The sequence below is a fragment of the Herpailurus yagouaroundi genome, unplaced genomic scaffold, assembly GCF_014898765.1.
Source record: "Herpailurus yagouaroundi ecotype Mexico unplaced genomic scaffold, PumYag 163, whole genome shotgun sequence".
Taxonomy (NCBI): domain Eukaryota; kingdom Metazoa; phylum Chordata; class Mammalia; order Carnivora; family Felidae; genus Herpailurus; species Herpailurus yagouaroundi.
This window is the reverse complement of record NW_024412404.1, coordinates 32,959,464-32,980,670: the sequence shown is the minus strand read 5'-3', so window position 1 is coordinate 32,980,670 and position 21,207 is coordinate 32,959,464. Positions and strand designations below refer to the sequence as shown.

The window sequence follows — 21,207 nt, the reverse complement described above, 5'->3', positions numbered from 1 at the left end:
TTGTTTTTGCAAGAAGTTGGTCTGGGAGGGTTTTAAACAATGACACAGGGGTTCTGAGCTGTCCACCCTAATTGCATTTGTGTGCTTGTGTACTTACTTGGGGTTGGATGCAGTGCTAGACTCTAGATGTGTTCTGTCTCCCTACAGAATGTTCATTCTAGTAGGAGAGGGACAATAAATAAGTGAAAGAAACATTTCCATACTCGATAATTGTGAAGAGTGCTAGGCAAGAAAAATGGGAACTTCCCTCTAACCTAGGATAGTTTTCTCTGAAAAGATGTTATTTAAACTGAAACCCAAAGGATGGGAAGACAGGTATCTTTAAAGGAAAATTTCTATTGTGGAAATTTTCAAACATACACAAAAATAGAACAGTTTATTGAACTCTGTACCCATCAGTTAGCTTCAATGATTATCAACATTTTTTGCTAATCTTGTTTCATATATCCTCTCTTTTTCCCCCTCTTTCTTTAGAATGTTTTAAAGGAAATTCCAGAAAATTTAAGACAGCTATTTTAAGAGGCTTGTGGCAAAGTACTGATAAATACTACAACATTGTTAAACTTTGAAAACATACTAAGTGAAAGAAGGCAATTACAAAAGATCAAATATTGTAAGATTCCACTTTTATGAAATATCCTTTCTATTAATATAGAAAGTATCAATAGTAGACTACAGTAGTCTATAGTAGTAGACTAGTATTGCCTAGGCCTGAGAGAGTTCAAGGAAAATGAGGAGTGGCTGCTAATGGGTTAATTGGATGAATTGTATGGTAGGTGAATTATATCTTAATAAAGCTTTTATTTAAAAAGTGTGTGTGGGGCGGGGGGGGGGGGGAGGGGGGTGAGGCATGAAAGGGCTTTGTGTATTTGAGGAAGTAGAGACCAGAATGACTGAGCTTGGTAGGAGAGAGAGGAGGGTGTATTAAGATGAAGTTGGAGGAAGGAAGGAAATACGATCTTTCTGGGCTTTAGCTCCTGGTAAGGATTTTGAACTTGGTCCAAGTACAAGAGGAAATCTATGAATGTTTTAAAGCAGGGTCAAATGATCATATTTATGTTTTTAAAAGAGCACTCTGGCTATTATTTAGAGCAAAGTGAGGGAAGTGGGTTGTCTAGTTCAGAGTGAAGGTAGTAGTCTAGGCAAGAGGTGATGGCGTTTTCGGATACAGTGATGGCGGTAGAGTTGGAAAGACATGAACAAATGGAAGATATATTCTAGAGGATAGAATCAACCTTTTTTAATGACATTAAATTGAAGAATTGAATGTGGGTAGTAAATAAGAAGGAAGACTCAAAACTGATGTGCAGGTTCCAGCTTGAGCAACCAGATGAATGCAATGCCATGTATTGAAATGGGACCAGGAGAGAACAGGATCAAAGTGGATGTCAAGAGTTCATTTAAAAACATGTTAATTTTGTGATGCCTAAGACATACCCACATGATAATGCCAAGTAAGATGCACTTTAATATCTGTATGTTAGGGTATTGTGGAAGATGTTTATGTAATGCAAGGAATTCTGCTCCCAGAGATTTGAAAACCATTCATCTAGTTCAAATCTCTCATTATGTAAATGAGACTCAGATGTGTGAAATGTTTTGTCCAAGATTACAAAGTAAAGCTGGAACCTGACTATCTTGACTTTCAGGCAATTTTTTTTTCCTTAGGGGAGTCGTTCTTCATAATTCTTTAAAAAAAAAAAAAAAAACAACAACTCCTGGGCACATGGGTGGCTTAGTCATTTAAGTGTCCAACTTCAGCTCAGGTCATGATCTTGTGGTTTGTGAGTTTGAGCCCCGCGTCAGGCTCTGGCGGGCCCCCCCCCCCCCGTGCATCACTCTCTCTCTCAAAAATAAATAAACATTAAAAAAAAAAATACTCCTCAAGTGACTAATTTCTGAGCTCCTTGCAAAACTAAACAGGCTTACAATGGAAGTACTGGGCCACAAGTAGGGTGAAGCTGCTGGATTGATTACAGAGGCTTTGGTGGGAGCTGAGAGGTGAGGTTTGGGCAGCTTTGGGAACTATCATGGTCAGTGGGCTCTTGTTTTCCCATTGTAAGTTGCAAGAAAGGGAGCCTCTTAAGTAAGCAAGAGTTCTTCTCTCAGATAAGCCTTCATGCTTAACTAGTGCTTTGTGGGTTTCATATTTGGCACTTCTCTTACAAGGCTCTTTTAGCTTTAAGTTGTCTCTGTATTCAGAGATGATTTGTTCCGTTACTGAACAAAAAACTACATTCTGGTTATTAATTGAAAATAGATATCACAAAAGCAGAACCATTGGTGGAAGGAAAGCCAAATGGCCAAATTGCAGCTGTTGGGAAGTATTCTCCTGCTTCTCTTGAAATATCCAATATGAATGTTTTACATGGAAGTATCAGATTCTTTTTTTTTTTTTTAATGTTTATTCATTTTGAGAGAGAGAGACAGAGTGTGAACAGGGGAGGGGCAGAGAGAGACAGGGAGAAACACAGAATCCAAAGCAGGCTCCGGGCTCCGAGCTGTCAGCACAGAGTCCAATGCGGGGCTTGAACTCATGAACCATGAGATCATGACTTGAGCCAAAGTTGGACACTTAACCAACTGAGCCACCCAAGTGCCCCTGGAAGTATCAGATTCTAAAGCAGATTTATATGCTAGGCACATAAAAGTATAATTTTGGGGAAGTAACATGGCTTACTTAAAATGTTTTGGTGGGGCGCCTGGATGGCTCATTTGGTTAAGCCTCCGACTTCGGCTCAGTCATGATCTCACAGTTTGTGGGTTCAAGCCCCTCATCGTGCTCTGTGCTGACAGATCGAAGCCTGGAGCCTGCTTCGAGTTCTGTGTCTCCCTCCCTCTCTCTGCCCCTCCCCTGCTCATACTTGCCCTCTCTCTCGCTCCCTCCCCCTCTCCCTCTCTCTCAAAAATAAACATCAAAAATAAAAATGAAAGAAATGTTTTGGTCTTGGGCAGTGTTTTTCATTAAAGAAAAATAATGTCAGAGAGATGCTAGTTAGTGAAGTAGGGCTTCTCATAGGACATGATTTGGGTGTAGCCTCTTAAAGTTTCAGTTTCTAATAACACATATCTGGAAACTAAAATTTTATCAGTCTTCCCAGGGATGATTCATCTTGGGGGGAATGGATTTATGCCAACCAAATGAATGCACAAATACTAATCGCATGAGGAACCCTGGACAAATCAGAATACCCATGTTTTAACTTAAGGAGATGAACGTAACAGAAATACAATTTTAGTGGCTGATTATTTGTCTACTAGCTTAAGAGTCACAGTGGTGCCTCTTCACGGTAGCAAAGTACTAAATTAATTAATAGAACAGTCCTTCAGGAACTTATAATTAGAGCATAGGGAAATAGATGGTTTTCAGGCTATGGAAACATCAAAGGAACAATTCTGTCCCACAGAGGAGTAATCCTACCAGTATGATAAAATCCTTTTAACTTCTTTTGGTCTACACTTGTGTCTTTTAAATGCTTCCTATGGACTGACGATTTGTTCCATCAGCACCGAGGCAGTAAGGTTGACTAGATACAGATTTTACATTCTGTTGCTGAGGATGTACTTTCTTTAACTTGACTGAATTTGGATGTTTCCCAAGGCTCCATATACTTGACACAATATCACTTTCAAGTGGATGCCTGCTACAGACAGTTAATCTCCATTTCACTCTTAAACTTGAGTGTAGGGATCACTGGCGAAATTTGTTAAAAGTGCAGATTTTCAAATTTGAACCCCATGCATTCAGATTAAGTAGATCTGGGGATTGGGCTCTGAGACCTATATTCTTAGTTCTTATCCACAGAGAAACATCACATACATGTGAATTCTTAGCAGTGTCATTTCCAAGGGCAACTTTATCACTAAAGTCTATGGTACTCTAAATACTACTAATAATACAGAGGTTCGGTTTTAAAACCTTGGCAAGTTTCTTACGTGCCCATAACCAATTTTTAAAATAGTCCAAATTTTTACAATTAACTCTTGATTTTATTTTCTTTGCCAGAATATTTTGGGAAGCTGTGGTTATGTTGGCCATGCACAAAGAAAGGTGTCTTTTTTTCCAGAATGTCTTGAATATCTACTTTGTCTCCTTCTTCACTGCTCTTGTTCAAGATTTCCTCATCTCTCATCTGGACTGTCCCAGATTTCTTCAAACTCTTGTCCTATTCCCTCTTTTCTTTTCTTTTCTTTTTTTTTTTTCCCATCCCCTCTTTTCTTAGGTGCAAATTACTGGTGAGGGTGATGGGGGCTATTGTAGGATGTGGGGTAGAGGGAGTGACAGGGTCACAGGCATCTCAGAAAAGTCATTTTTGACAGGATGGAAGATGATTAGATGGCAATATCAGTCTCCGGGAAGTGATTGAAGTTAAAAAAAAAGGTAGTATTAGAATGAAATATTAAATTTGGAAAATGGGGAAATTTCCTATTACTTTTGTAATATAGAGTATAGAATAAAATACTTGAACATATAGAAGCAATGGAAAGGGTCTTAATTTCCTAGGACATGGTTTCACCTCTTGCTATTGTCACACCTGTGTGTTGTATTCCAGCACACACTTGCAGTAGTGTGTGTTTGCACATACTGTCACCCTTTTCTGGATGCTGCCTCACTTTTAATATTTACTGAATCCCTTTTATGTGCCCTCATTAGGACAAGAAGATACAGTAAACGAGATTAAATTGGTCCCTGTCCTCATAGAGCTTACATTTTAATGGGATTGGGGAATGAGATACCAAATAAAAACCCACACGATAGTATAATGGTAATTAGGAAAAGTGTTAGGAGAAGTGCAATGAGTGGATAGAAAAGGGAACTAACCTAATCTAAAAGGTCAGAAAGGTTCTGCTTTGAGGAAGTGACTTTTCACCTGAGATTAAGGATTAAGTGGGAATTAACTAGAAAACTGGGGAGTTGGGAAGAGAGTATTTATTTGGGCAACAGGGAAACACCTTGTCCTTAGTGCCAGAGGCAAGGAGGAATGACCAGGAAATTCAAAGGAAGTCTTATGTGATTGGACGTTGGTGAACCAGAGGGAGAGAGGCAGCAACTGTGATATAGGAGATGACAGAGGCCTAAAAAATTGACACTGATGTTTTTGTACTTACTTTATCCCACACCAGTGGAAGGTTTTAAGGATAAAGGTGAGTGCGGTTGTGTGTTCAGACTAATATTTGAAAATGGTGACTTTGGCTGTTTTGTGGAGAAAGCATTGTGGGGTTCAAGATAGACATCAGTAGACTAAACAGGGTGTGTTATAGACTCATTAAACTATTAGTTCAGGGCAGAGATGATAGTGATCTGGACCCCCAGGGCATTAGGACTGAAGATGGGAGAAGTGAATGGATTGATGAATTATTTCATAGCTTGAATTGATAGGATTTAGTGAGTGAGAGATTAGGTTTGGAGTATGAAAGGGAGATGTCAAGGAGGACTCCTAGATTTCCGGATTGAATTGGATGTGGAAAATAGTCATTTCTGTTGAGATTGCAGGGAATGCTAGAGGACCTAGTTTGGAGGGAAATACCAAAGCTGTTTTGAAAGTTCTTTCTCTATGGATTCTTGTTCTTTACCTTAGAAATTCCAAAGCCCACAAGATTCTGCTCAAGGTTGTCTTCCTATGAAATCACTTTAAAGGTCTCTCCCCATCCCATCTCCTGTAGGGCAGTAAATTGTGCTCTTGGTAAATTCTTCTCTTAGTACTTAATTCTCTGTTTTATAATTATGCATTTGCCTGTCTCTCACCAGACTTCTTTGTCAAGAACTTTCAAATAACTATCTTATTTGGTGATTCTAGAATATGGATAAATATTTCTTTGGGTGTTTTCCACTGAACTATATATATTTGAATGTTTCCTTTATCTTAAGTCCATGTTGATTAAGTTATTTTACTGTGGTACTTTTCCCAGCTGTTTGTATTCTAACGTGGATTGTGAATGTCTGGGAAGGGCATATGGTGTGCAGTATTTTCCAGTATTATTTATTTGTCTCCCCCCACCCCCACCCCCATCAGCCTTTGTTTTCTGAGCATTTAATGTTACTAGTGTTGAGGGTAAGAGGTAAGGATAGGAGTACTGTGTGGGAAATGCTGATTTGGGTATGTGCCTGTCACAGAGCAAGCATATAACTCTCTGAGTGTAGACTATGTGAAAAGCAAACCTAACAGTTGTGGGAGCACATCCCTGGATGTCTTTGAGAAGGTCATTTTGCCTGTAGTTCCTGCAAATCTATTTCTTTTACCCCCATTGATCAAAACAGACATCAAGCGATGAGAATTTACTGCCTATTGTTTGTTCCTGCCAGGCTAAGAAAGCTAGGTGACTGAGGTGACAAATTTTATTCTGTTTCTTTGTAGCTAATCTGGGAAGAGCTGAACAAAAAATTCTTAGGTCCTTTCATTTATTAACTCCCAACATCAAAATAGAGCCTTTCTTATACCACCTGGGTTGTTCATAAAATAAACAGAGTTATATTAGTAGCTATTTTTTTGTAAGAGAAATAAATGTCCAGTATTTTTGTAAGACTATTTATATTCTGTTTTAGAGAGTTGGCTGTAGTGACGCAGAATCTAGCTTTCAGGGAAATATAGACAGGATAGACTAAATGGGGAAGACACTGTTCTTTTTTTTTTTGAAGAATGTATGAATTTATTTTAGAATTTTGAATTTATTCAAAAGTTCGAGAGCTCAAGAAGTTCATTTTTAGCATTTAACCTAATGGAAAGTTTCACCAGGAACTCACTGACTCAAACAGGAAATATATTTGTTTTTAAACTTAGATTTTATTTTGTAATATTGGGTGGCATCATTGTGTTACATTTATTAACAGACTAACTGCTGGTATCCTTCTTATAGTCGTGTGAAATGGGTAGATGCCTTTTCTGTATAAACTCTACTTGGCCATAGAGTTAACAATGAAAATAATTTTTTTGAGAGATATAAAATATTGCTTAGGTTAGTAGGGTGGAGATGTCATAACCACATCTACATCTGTACTCCCACATCTTAATTTATGTGTTCTCATTTACGTGTTTCACCTGTTTTTTTTTTAAGTATATGAAATTTATTGTCAGATTGATTTCCATACAACACCCAGTGCTCATCCCAAAAGGTGCCCTCCTCAATACCCATCACCCACCCCCCATCAGCCCTCAGTGTGTTCTCAGTTTTTAAGAGTCTCTTATGCTTTGGCTCTCTCCCACTCTAATTTCTTTTTTTTTTTCCCCCTCCTCTCCCCCATGAGTTCCTGTTAAGTTTCTCAGGATCCACATAAGAGTGAACACGTGGTATCTGTCTTTCTCTGTATGGCTTATTTCACTTAGCATAACACTCTCCAGTTCCATCCATGTTGCTACAAAGGGCCATGTTTCATTCTTTCTCATTGCCACATAGTACTTCATTGTGTATATAAACCACAACTTCTTCATCCATTCATCAGTTGATGGACATTTAGGTTCTTTCCATAATTTGGCTATTGTTGAGAGTGCTGCTATAAACATTAGGGTACAAGTGCCTCTATGCATCAGTACTCCTGTATCCCTTGGGTAAATTCCTAGCAATGCTACTGCTGGTTCATAGAGTAGGTCTATTTTTAATTTTTTGAGGAAACTTCACACTGTTTTCCAGAGCGGTTTCACCTATTGTTAATGCAAATGCTTATTCCCAAATTGGATTAGCTTGAAATGACAGGGAAAATTCGATCATGTTTAGTCCTGCACTCAGAGAAGTTATCAGCCTTTGTTGTCAGTTTAATATTCCCTCTGCTGTCAGGGCCAGTCTGAACCTTTGAACAAATAAAAATATGTGAATAAAGACTACTTTTCCATTTATTTTAAGAAATGTCTGGGGAAAAGAAAAATAACTGCTGAATACTCTTAGCAGCAGTAATATGGACTGTTTTAAAAGGTAGTGATTTTTAGCAGCAAAAACAGCTCTAATTTTTGATTCTTCTTGCTATCAATCCAATTATTTCCGTGCTATACATACCTTTACACAAAAATGGTGGTATTATCTAGACCCTGTAATCTGCAGTCGCTTATCCTATTGTAAAAGTCACAGTTCAGGATACTTCTTTTATTTTTTGTATGATTCACTCTACACTTTGGCTCCTAATAAAGCATCTGTTGTCCAAGAAAATAATTTTAACTGTGGAAACTTCCACGTTTGTTTCAGGTCGGTCTTCTCTCTTTCCCTTTGAAGATGCCTTCCTGGATGACAGTCATGGCGATCAATCCTTGTCATCTGGCTTAAGTTCTCCCACTCGCTGTCAAAATGGAGAACGAGTAGAACGTTACTCCAGAAAGGTGTTTGTTGGAGGCCTTCCTCCTGATATCGATGAAGGTATGACGCATTCATTAATGACTTTATAAAGGCCAGATTTGTTCTTCGTGTGATCTGACCCTGTCTCTCCTCTCCAAGCAGCTTTAGGACATTCATATTTTAGTGTTCAGAGGATGAAAATATATGATAGATGGGGAAGTAATAGATTGTGCACTTCAGGTCTGCTGTTCAAATGTGTGTATATATAGCAGTCTCCCAACAGTGTCTTGTTTCCTAGGCCTTCATTTGGGGATACGTTTTAAAATAATAATGAAAGTTAATATTTATGAAACTCTCCATAGGCCCATTATTGTGCTAAGCGTTTCACATTACATTATCTCATTTAATCCTTATAGCTATCCTATAAGGCATATCCTACCAACTCCATTTTATAGATAAGGAAAGAGGCTCAGAGAGAGACAGTTTGTCCAAGGTTGTGTAGCTAATGGTGCACCTAGTGCTCAGAATTATTCTGATTCCGGTGCTTTTGCTCATATTTATCACACCATCCCATCTCATATTTTAATATATCGATTAGTAAAAAGCACCCTTTGCCTTTAAAAGAATGAAGACTAATTAGAATTTTTCTTAATATTTTTGAGATACCGTCAATCCAAAAGTGAGTTTTCACTTATGCTCAAAGCCAGTCAGCACATAGTAGGTTGTTAGTAGATATTTGTTGAATGGATAAATGAAATGTAATTGTGACAGAATTAGCCTAAGGGAAAAAACAACTCTAGTTCTGGTAGGTTTTGGATCTGCTATAAAAATATTATTAAAACAATTGCTTTGTCAGTATTGTTGTAGCTATGGCATTTCTCTAATTTATCATGATTTTCTTTTTCACGGTGATAAAGGAATAGTCTCTAAAAGTAATTTTATTTTAGGGGCACTCTGGGAGGCTCAGTTGGTTGGGCGTCTCGGGTCATGATCTTATGGTTCGTGGGATCTAGTCCCATGTGAGGCTCTACCACTTGTGTGCATGTGCACGTACTCTCTCTCACTCTCTCAAAATAAATAAACTTTAAAAAAATACTTTTAAAAAGTAACAATAATTTTATTTTAGACTTCTTTCTTTAAGGTTGTACAGAGCTGGAGACTCATTTTCCTCCAAATTATTTTTATACTGGTGTTAATTTCATCTATCAATTGGATTTTTTTAAAGACAAAGTTTAGATCATGGCTGAGAGAGTGGCAACTTAAATCTGAGTGTGGGCTAAGTTATAACCTTCTGCTTTGAGTCAGAAGTCAGAAGGAAAAGGTAAATTTATTGAGCTATAACGTTGGAAACATTTTCTTCATAGGATGTGTCATAGATAAGTATGAGAGAAATAGATCATTGGTTTTAACTTTTTATCATCAAATAGAATTACCTACTTTTTGCCCCTATTCCTCACCAAAAGAATTGTATCTTTTTTTTTTTTTTTAAGTTTATTTATTTTGAGAGAGAGAGAGAGAATCAGTGGGAGAGAAGCTGAGAGAAGGGTACAGAACATCCGAAGCAGGCTCTGTGCTGACAGCAGAGAGCCTGATGCAGGGCTCTAACTCACGAACTGTGAGATCATGACCTGAGCTGGAGTCAGATGCTTAACCGACTAAGCCACCCAGGTGCCCCAAAGAATTGTATCTATTTCTAAAATAATCTCAGAGATTCATAACCTTAGATTACTAATAATCATAACCTAAGATTAATAATGTTAGATCTTTTAGAGTTTATTTTGCATAAGGGAAAGCACATTTTAAATATTTTGTAATCTTTTGCTTTTGCCTTTTTTCTAAATACAGAACATTCCTATTTTTAGAGTCTTTTTTTTTTTTTTTTTTTACTTGACTGAGAGGTCACCTTAGTTAATGACAGATTTTTTTTCTTCCAAACTCTTTATATCAAATTTACTGGCAGTGAAGAGCAATGAATTATAGTTAGAAACACATTTTGCATGGTTGAAAGTGAATAACCAAATGTACCCAGCAGACAATTGTATTTCACTTAGTAGGTTTGACTTCTGTAAAAATGCTTTAGAAATAGCTCTCAAAACGTTTTTTAAATAAAAAGACATGCTTTATGCTATTCTGTTTGCAATATTTTTTTTTCTCTTATGCTAAGATTCCTTTTTTGTTTTATAGATGAGATCACTGCCAGCTTTCGCAGGTTTGGACCTCTCGTTGTAGACTGGCCTCACAAAGCTGAAAGCAAGTCGTATTTTCCTCCTAAAGGTAATGCACTTAAAATGTCTCCACTGCCTGCCTGTTGGAGAGCTAGCATGACAGTTCAATAAAATTATGACAGCCTTTTAACTCTTGAAATAGCAGTTGGATTTTTTCCCCTAATTAAGAAAATATTTTATTATTGATCATCCTTTTGTGTCTTACTGTTTCCACTTGGAGACTGTTCCCCCCAGGAGCACACTCATTGTTTTAGGGCATCTATTTATTATATCAACGGTGAGATTTTGTGAGTCTTGTGTGAGTGAACCTTGTGCTAAGTTTTCATTATTTGAGAGGAAAAAAATCTAGGATTTTGAGCAATGTCAGTGAGTGGAGAGGGAAAGATTATTTAGAGTCAAATATTATTTGTATCTCAGTGTCCTCTGGTTTTATAGGTCTTATAAAACCCAAACTTTGAAAACCTAGTGGCTGAAATATGACATTGTATGAAATTACCTTTATCCATGTCTGTCTTCAAAAAAAATTTTTTTTTAATGTTTATTAATTTTTGAGAGACAGAGAGTGCAAGCAGGGGAGGGGCAGAGAGAGAGGGAGACACAGAATCAGAAACACGCTTAAGGCTCCAGGCTATCAGCACAGAGCCTGATGCGGGGCTCAGACTCCAAGCCCTAAGATCTTGACCTGAGCTGAAGTCAGACACTTAACCGACTGAGCCACCCAAGCACCCCTATTCATGTCTGTATTTTAAGTAACTTAGTGTGTTGAGGGGTGGAAGGCAAACTAGCAAAGAATTCTTCACGTGAACTCTTCCCTTATTTTTGGTAGGCTTTTTTGATAATTTACGAAGACCTGAAAATATATTACTTTGTTCATAGTCTGTAATTTCTGCAGAATTCAGGGAACTTTTCTAGTGATATTAGCTCTGGGTAAACTCCTAGAATTACATGGAATAGTGTTTGGGGTTAAAAAGGAAGTTTTCTTCATCTGTAGCTATATTTCAAAGATGTGTTTCATCTCCAAAGAATTGTCTTTTTAATATGTATTATTGTGTAACATTATTCCTTCAAGAAGATGGAGTCAAAATACTTATCTTTCCTGTGCTTTGTACAGGAATGAAATTATAGCCTAACCTGGGAAAGGTCGGTGGCTTCTTCTTATGTCTGGTTTATTAGGTTTCTTTGCCACCTATATTTCTCCTCATTCTCTCAACAACCTGTGAAAATAATTACTCACTAAATATAAGGCTGTTTACTTTTAACATTTCCTTTTTAATTCTCTTCAAGAATTTTTAAAGTTAAAAAAATAAGTTTCATATTAAGCAGAAAAGATAAAAATCACCAGCTGATTATTCCATTGAAGGAATGTATTCACCACCTTGTGGTACATGTATAGCACTGTGTAAAAACACATGTTTAAAACATGTTTCTAAGAGTGCTAATAATTCCTTGAATCAGAGTAGTGTTATTTCAGTGAACGGATGAGTTCACCACACTGTGCCGCAGGTAATATGCTCTGTAAAGTCACATGTATTAAAAAATATTCCTAAGAGTACCAGTTGCATTTGAGCATTAAGACAGTGTCATCTCACTGAAAGAATGTGTTCACTACACTGTGGTACATGTAGCACACTATCTAAAATTGCATGTGTAAAAGATATTTCTAACAGTGCTAGTTGAAAAAAAATCATCATGCTGAGAAGGTATAAAAACACCTCTAGTATCAAAGGTGTTAGGTGATCTGATCATCATGAAAAATGAAGATAGGGGCGCCTGGGTGGCTCAATCGGTTAAGCATCCGACTTTGGCTCAGGTCATGATCTCACAGTTCGTAAGTTCAAGCGCCACATGGGGCTCTCCACTCTTAGCATGGAGCCCATTTCGGATTCTCTGTGTCCCTCTCTCTTTGCCCTTCCCCTGCTCTCTCTTTCTCTCTCTCTCAAATATAAACAAAAATGAAGATAAACCTGTATAGTCATGTCCAAAGAAAATTATCCAAATCTATATCTATCAGACATAATCACTATATACATTTTATTAAATATCCTTCTGTTGTCTCTTTATGAACATAAACATTTATATGAAATTTTGTAATTACATAAATGGGATCACGCTGTGCATGCTGTTTAATAACCTGCATTTTCCCCTCAGCAATGTCAACATCTTTCTGTAAGAGACCTACATTATCTTACTGACTGTATTTGATTTAATCCATCCTGTTAATGGACACTTAAGTTGCTTCTAACTGTTTTGTCTCAGGGATCACACTTCAGTGAATATCCTTATGCCTTCATCTTTTTGCCTTTATCATGACCTCTTAGGGTGAATTTCCAGAAGTGAGGTACATATTTTTTTATACAGATTGCAAAGCTGCCCTTAAGGAAAGTCATATATGGGGGTGCCTGGGTGGCTCATTTGGTTGTGTCCGAGTTTGGCTCAGGTCATGATCTCACAGCTTGTGAGTTTGAGCCCCATATTGGGCTGTGTGCTGACAGCTTAGAGCCTGGAGCCTGCTTTGGATTCTGTGTCTTCCTCTCTCTCTGCCCCTCCTCTGTTCTCACACACACACACACACACACACACACACACACACACTCTCTCTCTCTCTCTCTCTCTCTCTCTCTCTCTCTCTCTCTAAATAAGCGTTAAAAAGTTAAAAAAAAAAAAAAGAAAAATCATATACGTTTATGTTCCCATCAATATTATCTGATTTGTAAAACTCAGTTTTATTGAATCAGAGGAAATGACTCTTTTTCAGTCTTTGCCTATCTGATGGTTAAGATAACATTCCCCCCCCCCGCCCACCTGTTTTGGGCATTCTTTTCTCTTTACTGGTCTTTGAATTTGTTTTACTTTTTTTGATTGACTTCTCATTTCTGTCTGGACTTTATATTGGACTAAGGCACAGGAAGCGATCCAGTTGTATTTTTCCTGGTAGCATGCCAATCATCTCAATAGTCATTTATTGACTAATACATTTTTTTCTCATTGATTTGAAGCATTAGAAATAAGTGTTGATTGAAACATTATCTCTCTCTCTTTTTTTTTTTTTTTTAAGTTTTTCATTTTGAGAGAGAGAGAAAGTATGAGCTGGGGAAGGGCAGAGAGAGAATCCCAAGCAGGCTCCATGCTGTCAGCTCAGAGCCCAACATGAAGCTTGAACTCCCCGACTGTGAGATCATGACCTGAGCTGAAATCAAGAGCCAGACACATAACCAGCTGAGCTACCCAGATACTCCTTGGAAGGTTATCTCTTCTCTTTTTCAGTGGAATGCATTAAGTTTTTCTGGAATCACTGTCCAATGTGATAGTCACTAGCCACATGTAGCTAATGAGGGCTTGAAATAGGACTAATTTGAATTGAGACATGCTATAAGTGCAAAATATACACTGGATTTTGAAGACTTAGTTTTATAAAAAAAAAAAAAGTAAAAGATCTCATTAGCAATTTTGTTTTCATGTTAGGATAAGTTTTTGATATATTGGATTAAATAAAAAATATTAAAGTGAACTTCGCCAGTTTCTTTTTACCTTTTATTTTTTTTTTTTTAATTTTTTTTTTCAACGTTTATTTATTTTTGGGACAGAGAGAGACAGAGCATGAACGGGGGAGGGTCAGAGAGAGAGGGAGACACAGAATCGGAAACAGGCTCCAGGCTCTGAGCCATCAGCCCAGAGCCTGACGCGGGGCTCGAACTCACGGACCGCGAGATCGTGACCTGGCTGAAGTCGGACGCTTAACCGACTGCGCCACCCAGGCGCCCCTCTTTTTACCTTTTAAATGTAGATATTAGAAATTTTTGTTTTCTATTTTAAAGTTTATTTTGAGAGAGAGAGAGAGAGAGAGTGTGTGTGTGTGTGAGAGAGAGACAGAGAGAGTGGAGGAAGGGCCAAGAGAAAGGAAGAGAGAGAATCCCAAGCAAGCTCTGTGCTAACAGCCCAACTCGGAGCTTGAACCCATGAACCGTGAACTCATGACCTGAACTGAAATCAGGAGTCAGACGTTTAACTGATTGAGCCACCCAGGAGACCCTAGAAAAAAAATTTTTTAATTAATTAATTTATTAATTACACCCAAGTTAGCATATAGTGCAACAATGATTTCATGAGTAGATTCCTTAATACCTCTTACCCATTTAGCCCATCTCCCCTCCAGCAACCCTCTGTTTGTTCTCTGTATTTAAGAGTCTCTTATGTTTTTTGTCTCTCCCTGTTTTTATATTATTTTTGCTTCCCTTCCTTTATGTTCATCTGTTTTGTATCTTAAATTCCTTGTATGTGTGAAGTCATAAGATATTATTTGTTTTTCTCTGGCTAATTTCGCTTAGCATAATACCCTCTAGTTCCATCCACGTAGTTGCAAATGGCAAGATTTCATTCTTTTTGAGTGCTGAGCAATACTCTATTGTATATATATACCACATCTTCTTTATCCATTCATCCATTGATGTACATTTGAGCTCTTTCCATACTTTAGCTTTTGTCGACAGCACTGCTATAAACATTGGGGTGCATGTGCCCCTTTGAAACAGCATCCCTGTATCCCTTGGATAAATACCTAGTAGTGCAGTTGCTGGGTCATAGGGTAGTTCTATTTTTAACTTTTTGAGGAACCTCATACTATTTTCCAGAGTGGCTGCACCAGCTTGCATTCCCACCAGCAGTGCAAAAGAGATCCTCTTTCTCCGCATCCTCGGCAACATCTGTTGGTGCCTGAGTTTTTAATTTTAGTCATTCTGACTGGTGTGAGGTGATATCTCATTGTAGTTTCGATTTGTATTTCCCTGATGATGACTGATGTTGAGCATTTTTTCATGTGTCTGTGAGCCATCTGGATGTCTTCTTTGGAGAAGTGTCTATTCATGTCTTTTGTCCATTTCTTCACTGGATTGTTTTTTTGGGTGTTGAGTTTGATAAGTTCTTTATAGATTTTGGATACTAACCCTTTATCTGATATGTTGTTTGCAAATACCTTCTCCCATTCTGTCGGTTGCCTTTTAGTTTTGCTGATTGTTTCCTTTGCTGTGCAGAAGAAGCTTTTTATTTTGATGAGGTCCCAGTAGTTCATTTTTGCTTTTATTTCCCTTGCCTTTGGAGACATGTTGAGTAAGAAATTGCTGGGGCCGAGGTCAAAGAGGTTTTTGCTTGCTTTCTCCTCTAGCATTTTGATGTCTTCCTGTCTTACATTTAGGTCTTTAATCCATTTTGAGTTTCTTTTTGTGTATGGTGTAAGAAAGTGGTCCAGGTCCATTTTTCTGTATGTCGCTGTCCAGTTTTCCCAGCAGAATTTGCTGAAGAGACCGTCTTTATTCCATTGGATATTCTTTCCTGCTTTGTCAAAGCCATGTGTTGGCCATATGTTTGTGGGTGCCCCTAGAAAATTTTAAATTACATATGCGACTCATATTTCTATTGGAAATCACCTCCCTAAAACAAGGATCAGTAAACTACCTGTTTTTATATGGCCTGTAAGCTAAGGATGGTTTTTATGTTTTTAAGGGTTATAAAAACACACATGCAAGAATATGTAGCAGAGACCATATGTGGCCCTCAGATCCCTTTGAAGAAAGTTTGTTGACTCCTGCTCTAAAATAGTCTAAGGAGCTACTCATTTCGCTTCTGAGACATCCAGTGACAAAGGAGGCAGCCTATATATTTTAAAGGAAGTCTGTATAGATATTAAATTTTGCTTTTCAGTTGAGTCAAATGCTTCCATGAAATCTTTACCTACTGGTTAATTGTGTGCCATAAAGTAAAATATAATAAGTCTTTATTGTACCATTTGTCTCTTGGTACTTAAAGGACTATGAGTTTCTCTTTAAGTCTTCTCTTTTGAAAGATAAATATTTTCACTTCTCTCAGTAATACCGTATGTCTAGTGGTTTCTGGATCACCATTTTTCTCATCTGCCTTTTGTATATGTGTCGTGTTTACAATATCCTACTTAAATTTGTTATGGAGAATTGAAGAGAGAACATTTGGGTTGGTCTGGGCAGTACAAAGTTTAGTAGTTCTATTAATTCCATGGTTTTTGATGCTATTCCTGTATAATAGCATATTAATAAAGAACTATGGAACATTAGATCTGGTGCCTTTATTCTACACCAGAGGTTGAGTGTTGAGATAGGCTGGTGACATCTAAGGGTCTCCCAATTCTGATCTGCAAGCTTGCATTGCAGATTGCCTTTCATGTGATTAGAGGTTAGGAAGACAAATAATTATTATACTGTTGGCTCCTGTTGTGTTTTGCTTTCAGCTAAAATCTGAAGGTTGACCTGTTTTGAGAGGACCTAAAGAAATTTGATGTTATTCCAAGATTGAAGTAACTTTGAGAATCCATGTCCGTTACTTTGAATGTTGGAAACATCTAAGGAGTTCACCCCTACTATTTTTTTTTTATGTTTATTTATTTATTTTGAGAGACAGTACTAGTGGGGGTGGGACAGAGAGAATCTCAAGCAGGTTCTGCACTGTCAGAACAGATCCTGATGCGGGGCTTGATCCCATGGACTGTGAGATCATGACCTGAGCTGAAATCAAGAGTCAGAAGCTTAACCGACTGAGCCACCCAGGTGCCCTTCACCCCAACTGTTCTGTGCCTTCTTAATAATGCCCCTTGTGCTATTTCTCCTTTTCCTTAAATTCCTTAGGTTTTAATTCAGATCCATGCCTTTTTGTTAATGCCCTTCATACTGAGTGTACTTTTGTTTAGGTTGCCCTAGGTTGGCCATTACATACAGTTTGTTTGGCTATACAGTTTGGTTTATGTGTAAGTAGAAAGCAAAACATAAACCATCTATTGAACCCTTCAGCCTTTCTCTCAGAATGTATATGCCTAATGAAATACATATTCATTCATCTGGCAGGTTTACCTGTAGAGATATGGAGTAGGGTTTGTAAAACCATAACCATTTCAGTGGACTGTGGAGAGCTTAAAATCCATGTAGAGAAACAGTGTCCAGGCACATCAGTTGTCCTCTTAAGTATTGTCTGGCCAACACAATAGGAGGTAATGGAGTCTGGGGCTCTCTCCAGCACACAGACCACCAAGGTATTTGATCAGCCATTTGAGGATATGCAAAGTTCTGTGGATCACTTTGTGTGTAGGCCATAGCAGATAATTCCTTGTTGTTCTCTAGAGCACCACTGAGAACATGAAAGGTGGACGAAGGTATGGAAGTCAGAATATGTGTTTTCATATTTGGTCTCAGACCTTATAACTTGTAGTCCTGTGGGGAAAATAAGAAATTAGTCAACTAATTACAAAAATAAACACAATTATAAACTGTAATAGTTCTGTAAAGGAAAAATAAAGAGTACAGTGACTCTAAAAAGTGGGCCTCAATTTAGAGGAGGGATGTAGAGAAAGCTTCTCTGAGAAGATGACAGCTAAACAGATCTGAAAATTGAGTACTTAGTCACAAAGTTAGGGAAGCCGTTTCCCGAGTGGAAGAGTACCATATGGGAAAGACTGAGTATGAAAGGGCTTTAGTACCTTTGAATAAACGAAGTGTGGTTGGAGTGTTAAAAAAGAGAAAATGATGTAAAAGAAAGAGCCTCAAAACAGAAGGACTTATTTTTCTTCCCTAAATTGACTTCATCCCCACAGAGAGCAGACACGAAGTCATTTGTATGGTGTTTGTCTTTGGGGTGGAGGAAGAATGGAATTGAAATACCAGTTTAAAGTACTTTCAAATAGCTATTGATAAAATGGAAGTAAAATCTTGCTTTGTGTTTTCTACATTTAGTTCTTGATGATGAAAAGAAATCCAACGCTAGTCAAATTATTGAGGAAAAGTTTTCTGAGATCATCTTTGCATACTTTTTAGGTCTGCATTAGCAAAGTTGAAATTGTGAAGTCTGGAAAGAGAGGTTCTTCCATATCTTAGGGCATGAACCAAATCCCACATTCATACAGAATTGTAATAAATGACATTTATGTTTATAATAGCTTGGCTACAGGTAATTTGAAGACAGTTATTGAAAAAGAATGGCAAAAGAACAGAATAAATGCAAACAGAGGGCTTAGGTCCTGATGCACATGATTATGCAGCATTGGGAATATCAATCCATCAAATATTTGTTGCTTGTCAATCTGTGGAAGAGTCTATATTTGGCCTTATGGGGGATCTAGAGAAGATTGCAGTTTCCTGAAGGAAACATGGAAACAATGGATATGAAATATTAAGTCATGGTAAAGAACATGGATTCTAGAACTAGATTTGTGGGACTCCTCTACATATTAGTTGTACGACCCATAGGCATGCTGTTTAACCATTCTGTGCCTTAGTTTCGTCACTTGGTAAAAGAGGGATAATGATAGTACCTATTTCAGAAGGTCATGATGGGGATTAAAATGAGTACGTAAGTCCATGTGGAGTGACTAAAGCATTCTCTGCATACAGTAGATATTATGAATGATACTGTAATTTTTTTTAAATACAGATCAATGTATGGTTAATGACAAGTGAGCAAAAAATACTCTCTGCATGCAGAAGAGAAGCAGATTGCTGTGGGCTGTACAATACCTTGATCTTCAGAACTAGGCAGGAAAAAAATAGGCAGGAATTGCAGGGGGCTGGGATTATGGTAATTAGGATGGCAAACCTTTACTAAGGGCTTGCTATGAGCAAGGCATTGGGTTACAATTTTCTAAATTATATTTAATCTTCCCAACTGCACAAGGTAGGCACCTTAGTGTTCCCATTTTATATAGAAGAAGAAACAGATTTAGAAGAGGGCAGTTTGTCCATGGTCATGTGTTAAGTGACAACAGGTTAGCCTCAGAGCCCAGCGCTCTTAAATATTGCACTCTACTATTCTCATTTGGGAATAAGGACAGTCCAGAGGTAGGCAGCAGGCTTAATTAAGGCAGGATTATGTGGTAGCTTGACTGCCAAGCCTAGGACTTAGACTGAGTAACCAGTGATGAAGAATACAGGCTCTGGAGCAAGCTGCCTGCGTTGGATTCCTGTTCGCCTACTTGCCATATATGTGTCTGGGCTGGTTATTTTCCTAATTCTCTATTTAAAAAAAAAAACCCTACAAAATGGAAATAATAGTATCTAATTCTGTTTTGAGGATTAAATAAGAAAATGCACGTAGAATACTTTGATATTGCCCAGATATTGAAGTCTTTTTTTTTTTTTTTTTTAAAGCAAGGGAGAGGTTGGGATATTTTTCTTTGGTTTTGGTGTTTAGCCAGGGTCAGAAAAACTATTTAGGAATTTCCTGTAATCTAGCTTATAAGAAGTAATAAAGACCACAAAGACCCAAGATATTAGCATGGAGGTATTACTGGATTGGTGGCAGTAAGAGACCGGTGGGAGTGATCAGGATGGTGGCAAACTTGATGTTAGGGTTGTGTTAAAATTTCTTCCACTGAATGGGGGCGTTATAGTTCTCTTGAATGTAGGGGAGTCAATTGAGAGAAAACTAGTTTGGTGTGGTGATGATTTGACTAAAGACACATAGAGTTTGGTATGTCCTCACATCTGATCTGAGAGGAAATTACTAGTGGGCAGTGAGATTGCAGTTACATAGTTTGGGGAAAGAGACTGGCACTGGGGGCACACATCTCTTGAGAGTCATCTTTTTGGAGAGGAGGGAGAAGATGAAAAACAGATAATAGGTAAATGTTGTTAGGAACCAGAAGGAAGAAGAGAACACATCAGGAGAGACCTGGGTGAATGAAGTACTAGGGGTATGTCTGTGGCCATGGAGGCGAAGGTAAGAAGCTTCAAGAAAGAACATCAGCGGGGCGCCTGGGTGGCGCAGTCGGTTAAGCGTCCGACTTCAACCAGGTCACGATCTCACGGTCCGTGAGTTCGAGCCTCGCGTCGGGCTCTGGGCTGATGGCTCAGAGCCTGGAGCCTGTTTCCGATTCTGTGTCTCCCTCTCTCTCTGCCCCTCGCCCGTTCATGCTCTGTCTCTCTCTGTCCCAAAAATAAATAAACGTTGAAAAAAAAAATTAAAAAAAAAAAAAAAAAAAGAAAGAACATCAGCATCATTAGCTATTGCAGGGTTACTAAGAAGACCTCCATGGAATAGAAATAAGTGTGGGCCTCTTGTCAAGTACATGATCATAGGAATTTCTATTGTTATCTTAATTCTAGGTCTTAGTATACATTGTAATGAAGTAGGAAAACCAGAGCAAAGCAATCTAGTTTGTACTGAACAGGTGTTACCTTTATAAGTAAGAAAAATCCTGCTTCCCCAGCAGAACCAACCGCCATCATTTTTTGTTTCCTTCCAGTCTCTCTCTATTCATACATATCCTTTTTTGTGGGCAGGGCGGGGGGGTGTAATTGTAGCAAAGATACAGTTTTCTATCCTCCTTCTTCCCTGCCATGTTACTACATAATTTTCATATTTTTCAAGAGTCTGCCTTACCTATTGTTATACCATAATTTACTTGCTTATTGGTCATTTAGGCTATTATAAATAATGCTCCTGTTAATATGTCCTTGTATGTGGCTTTTTCTTTCATAGTGTTTTCTTTAGGATAGATTTGCCGAAGCTTAACTGGAGTTAAAGAAATGAAAATCTTAATGACTCCAGATTCCATATCACATGGCTTCCCAAAGCAAATTTCCCTATGTACTTTATACTAATTTGGACATCTTCAGCCCCACTTTTGCTTACTTCTAAGTTAGATAGATGGTACATTACAGTTGTGGACTTACCTTTTGCGTATATGTTTGGAATATAATGGACTCCCACAGAA

General features: G+C 37.9%; 1 protein-coding gene across 11 annotated transcripts in view; it reads left to right on the top strand.

The window, feature by feature from the left end:
* Nucleotides 1–21,207, top strand: part of CPEB3 (cytoplasmic polyadenylation element binding protein 3) — a 197,432-nt gene that overhangs the window by 104,175 nt on the left and 72,050 nt on the right. For all 11 annotated transcript variants that reach the window (XM_040485860.1, XM_040485853.1, XM_040485851.1 and 8 more), the window contains 2 exons: nucleotides 8,173–8,340; nucleotides 10,444–10,533. In XM_040485860.1, coding sequence (XP_040341794.1) covers nucleotides 8,173–8,340; nucleotides 10,444–10,533 — 258 coding nt within the window. The remainder of the gene's footprint in view (nucleotides 1–8,172; nucleotides 8,341–10,443; nucleotides 10,534–21,207) is intronic.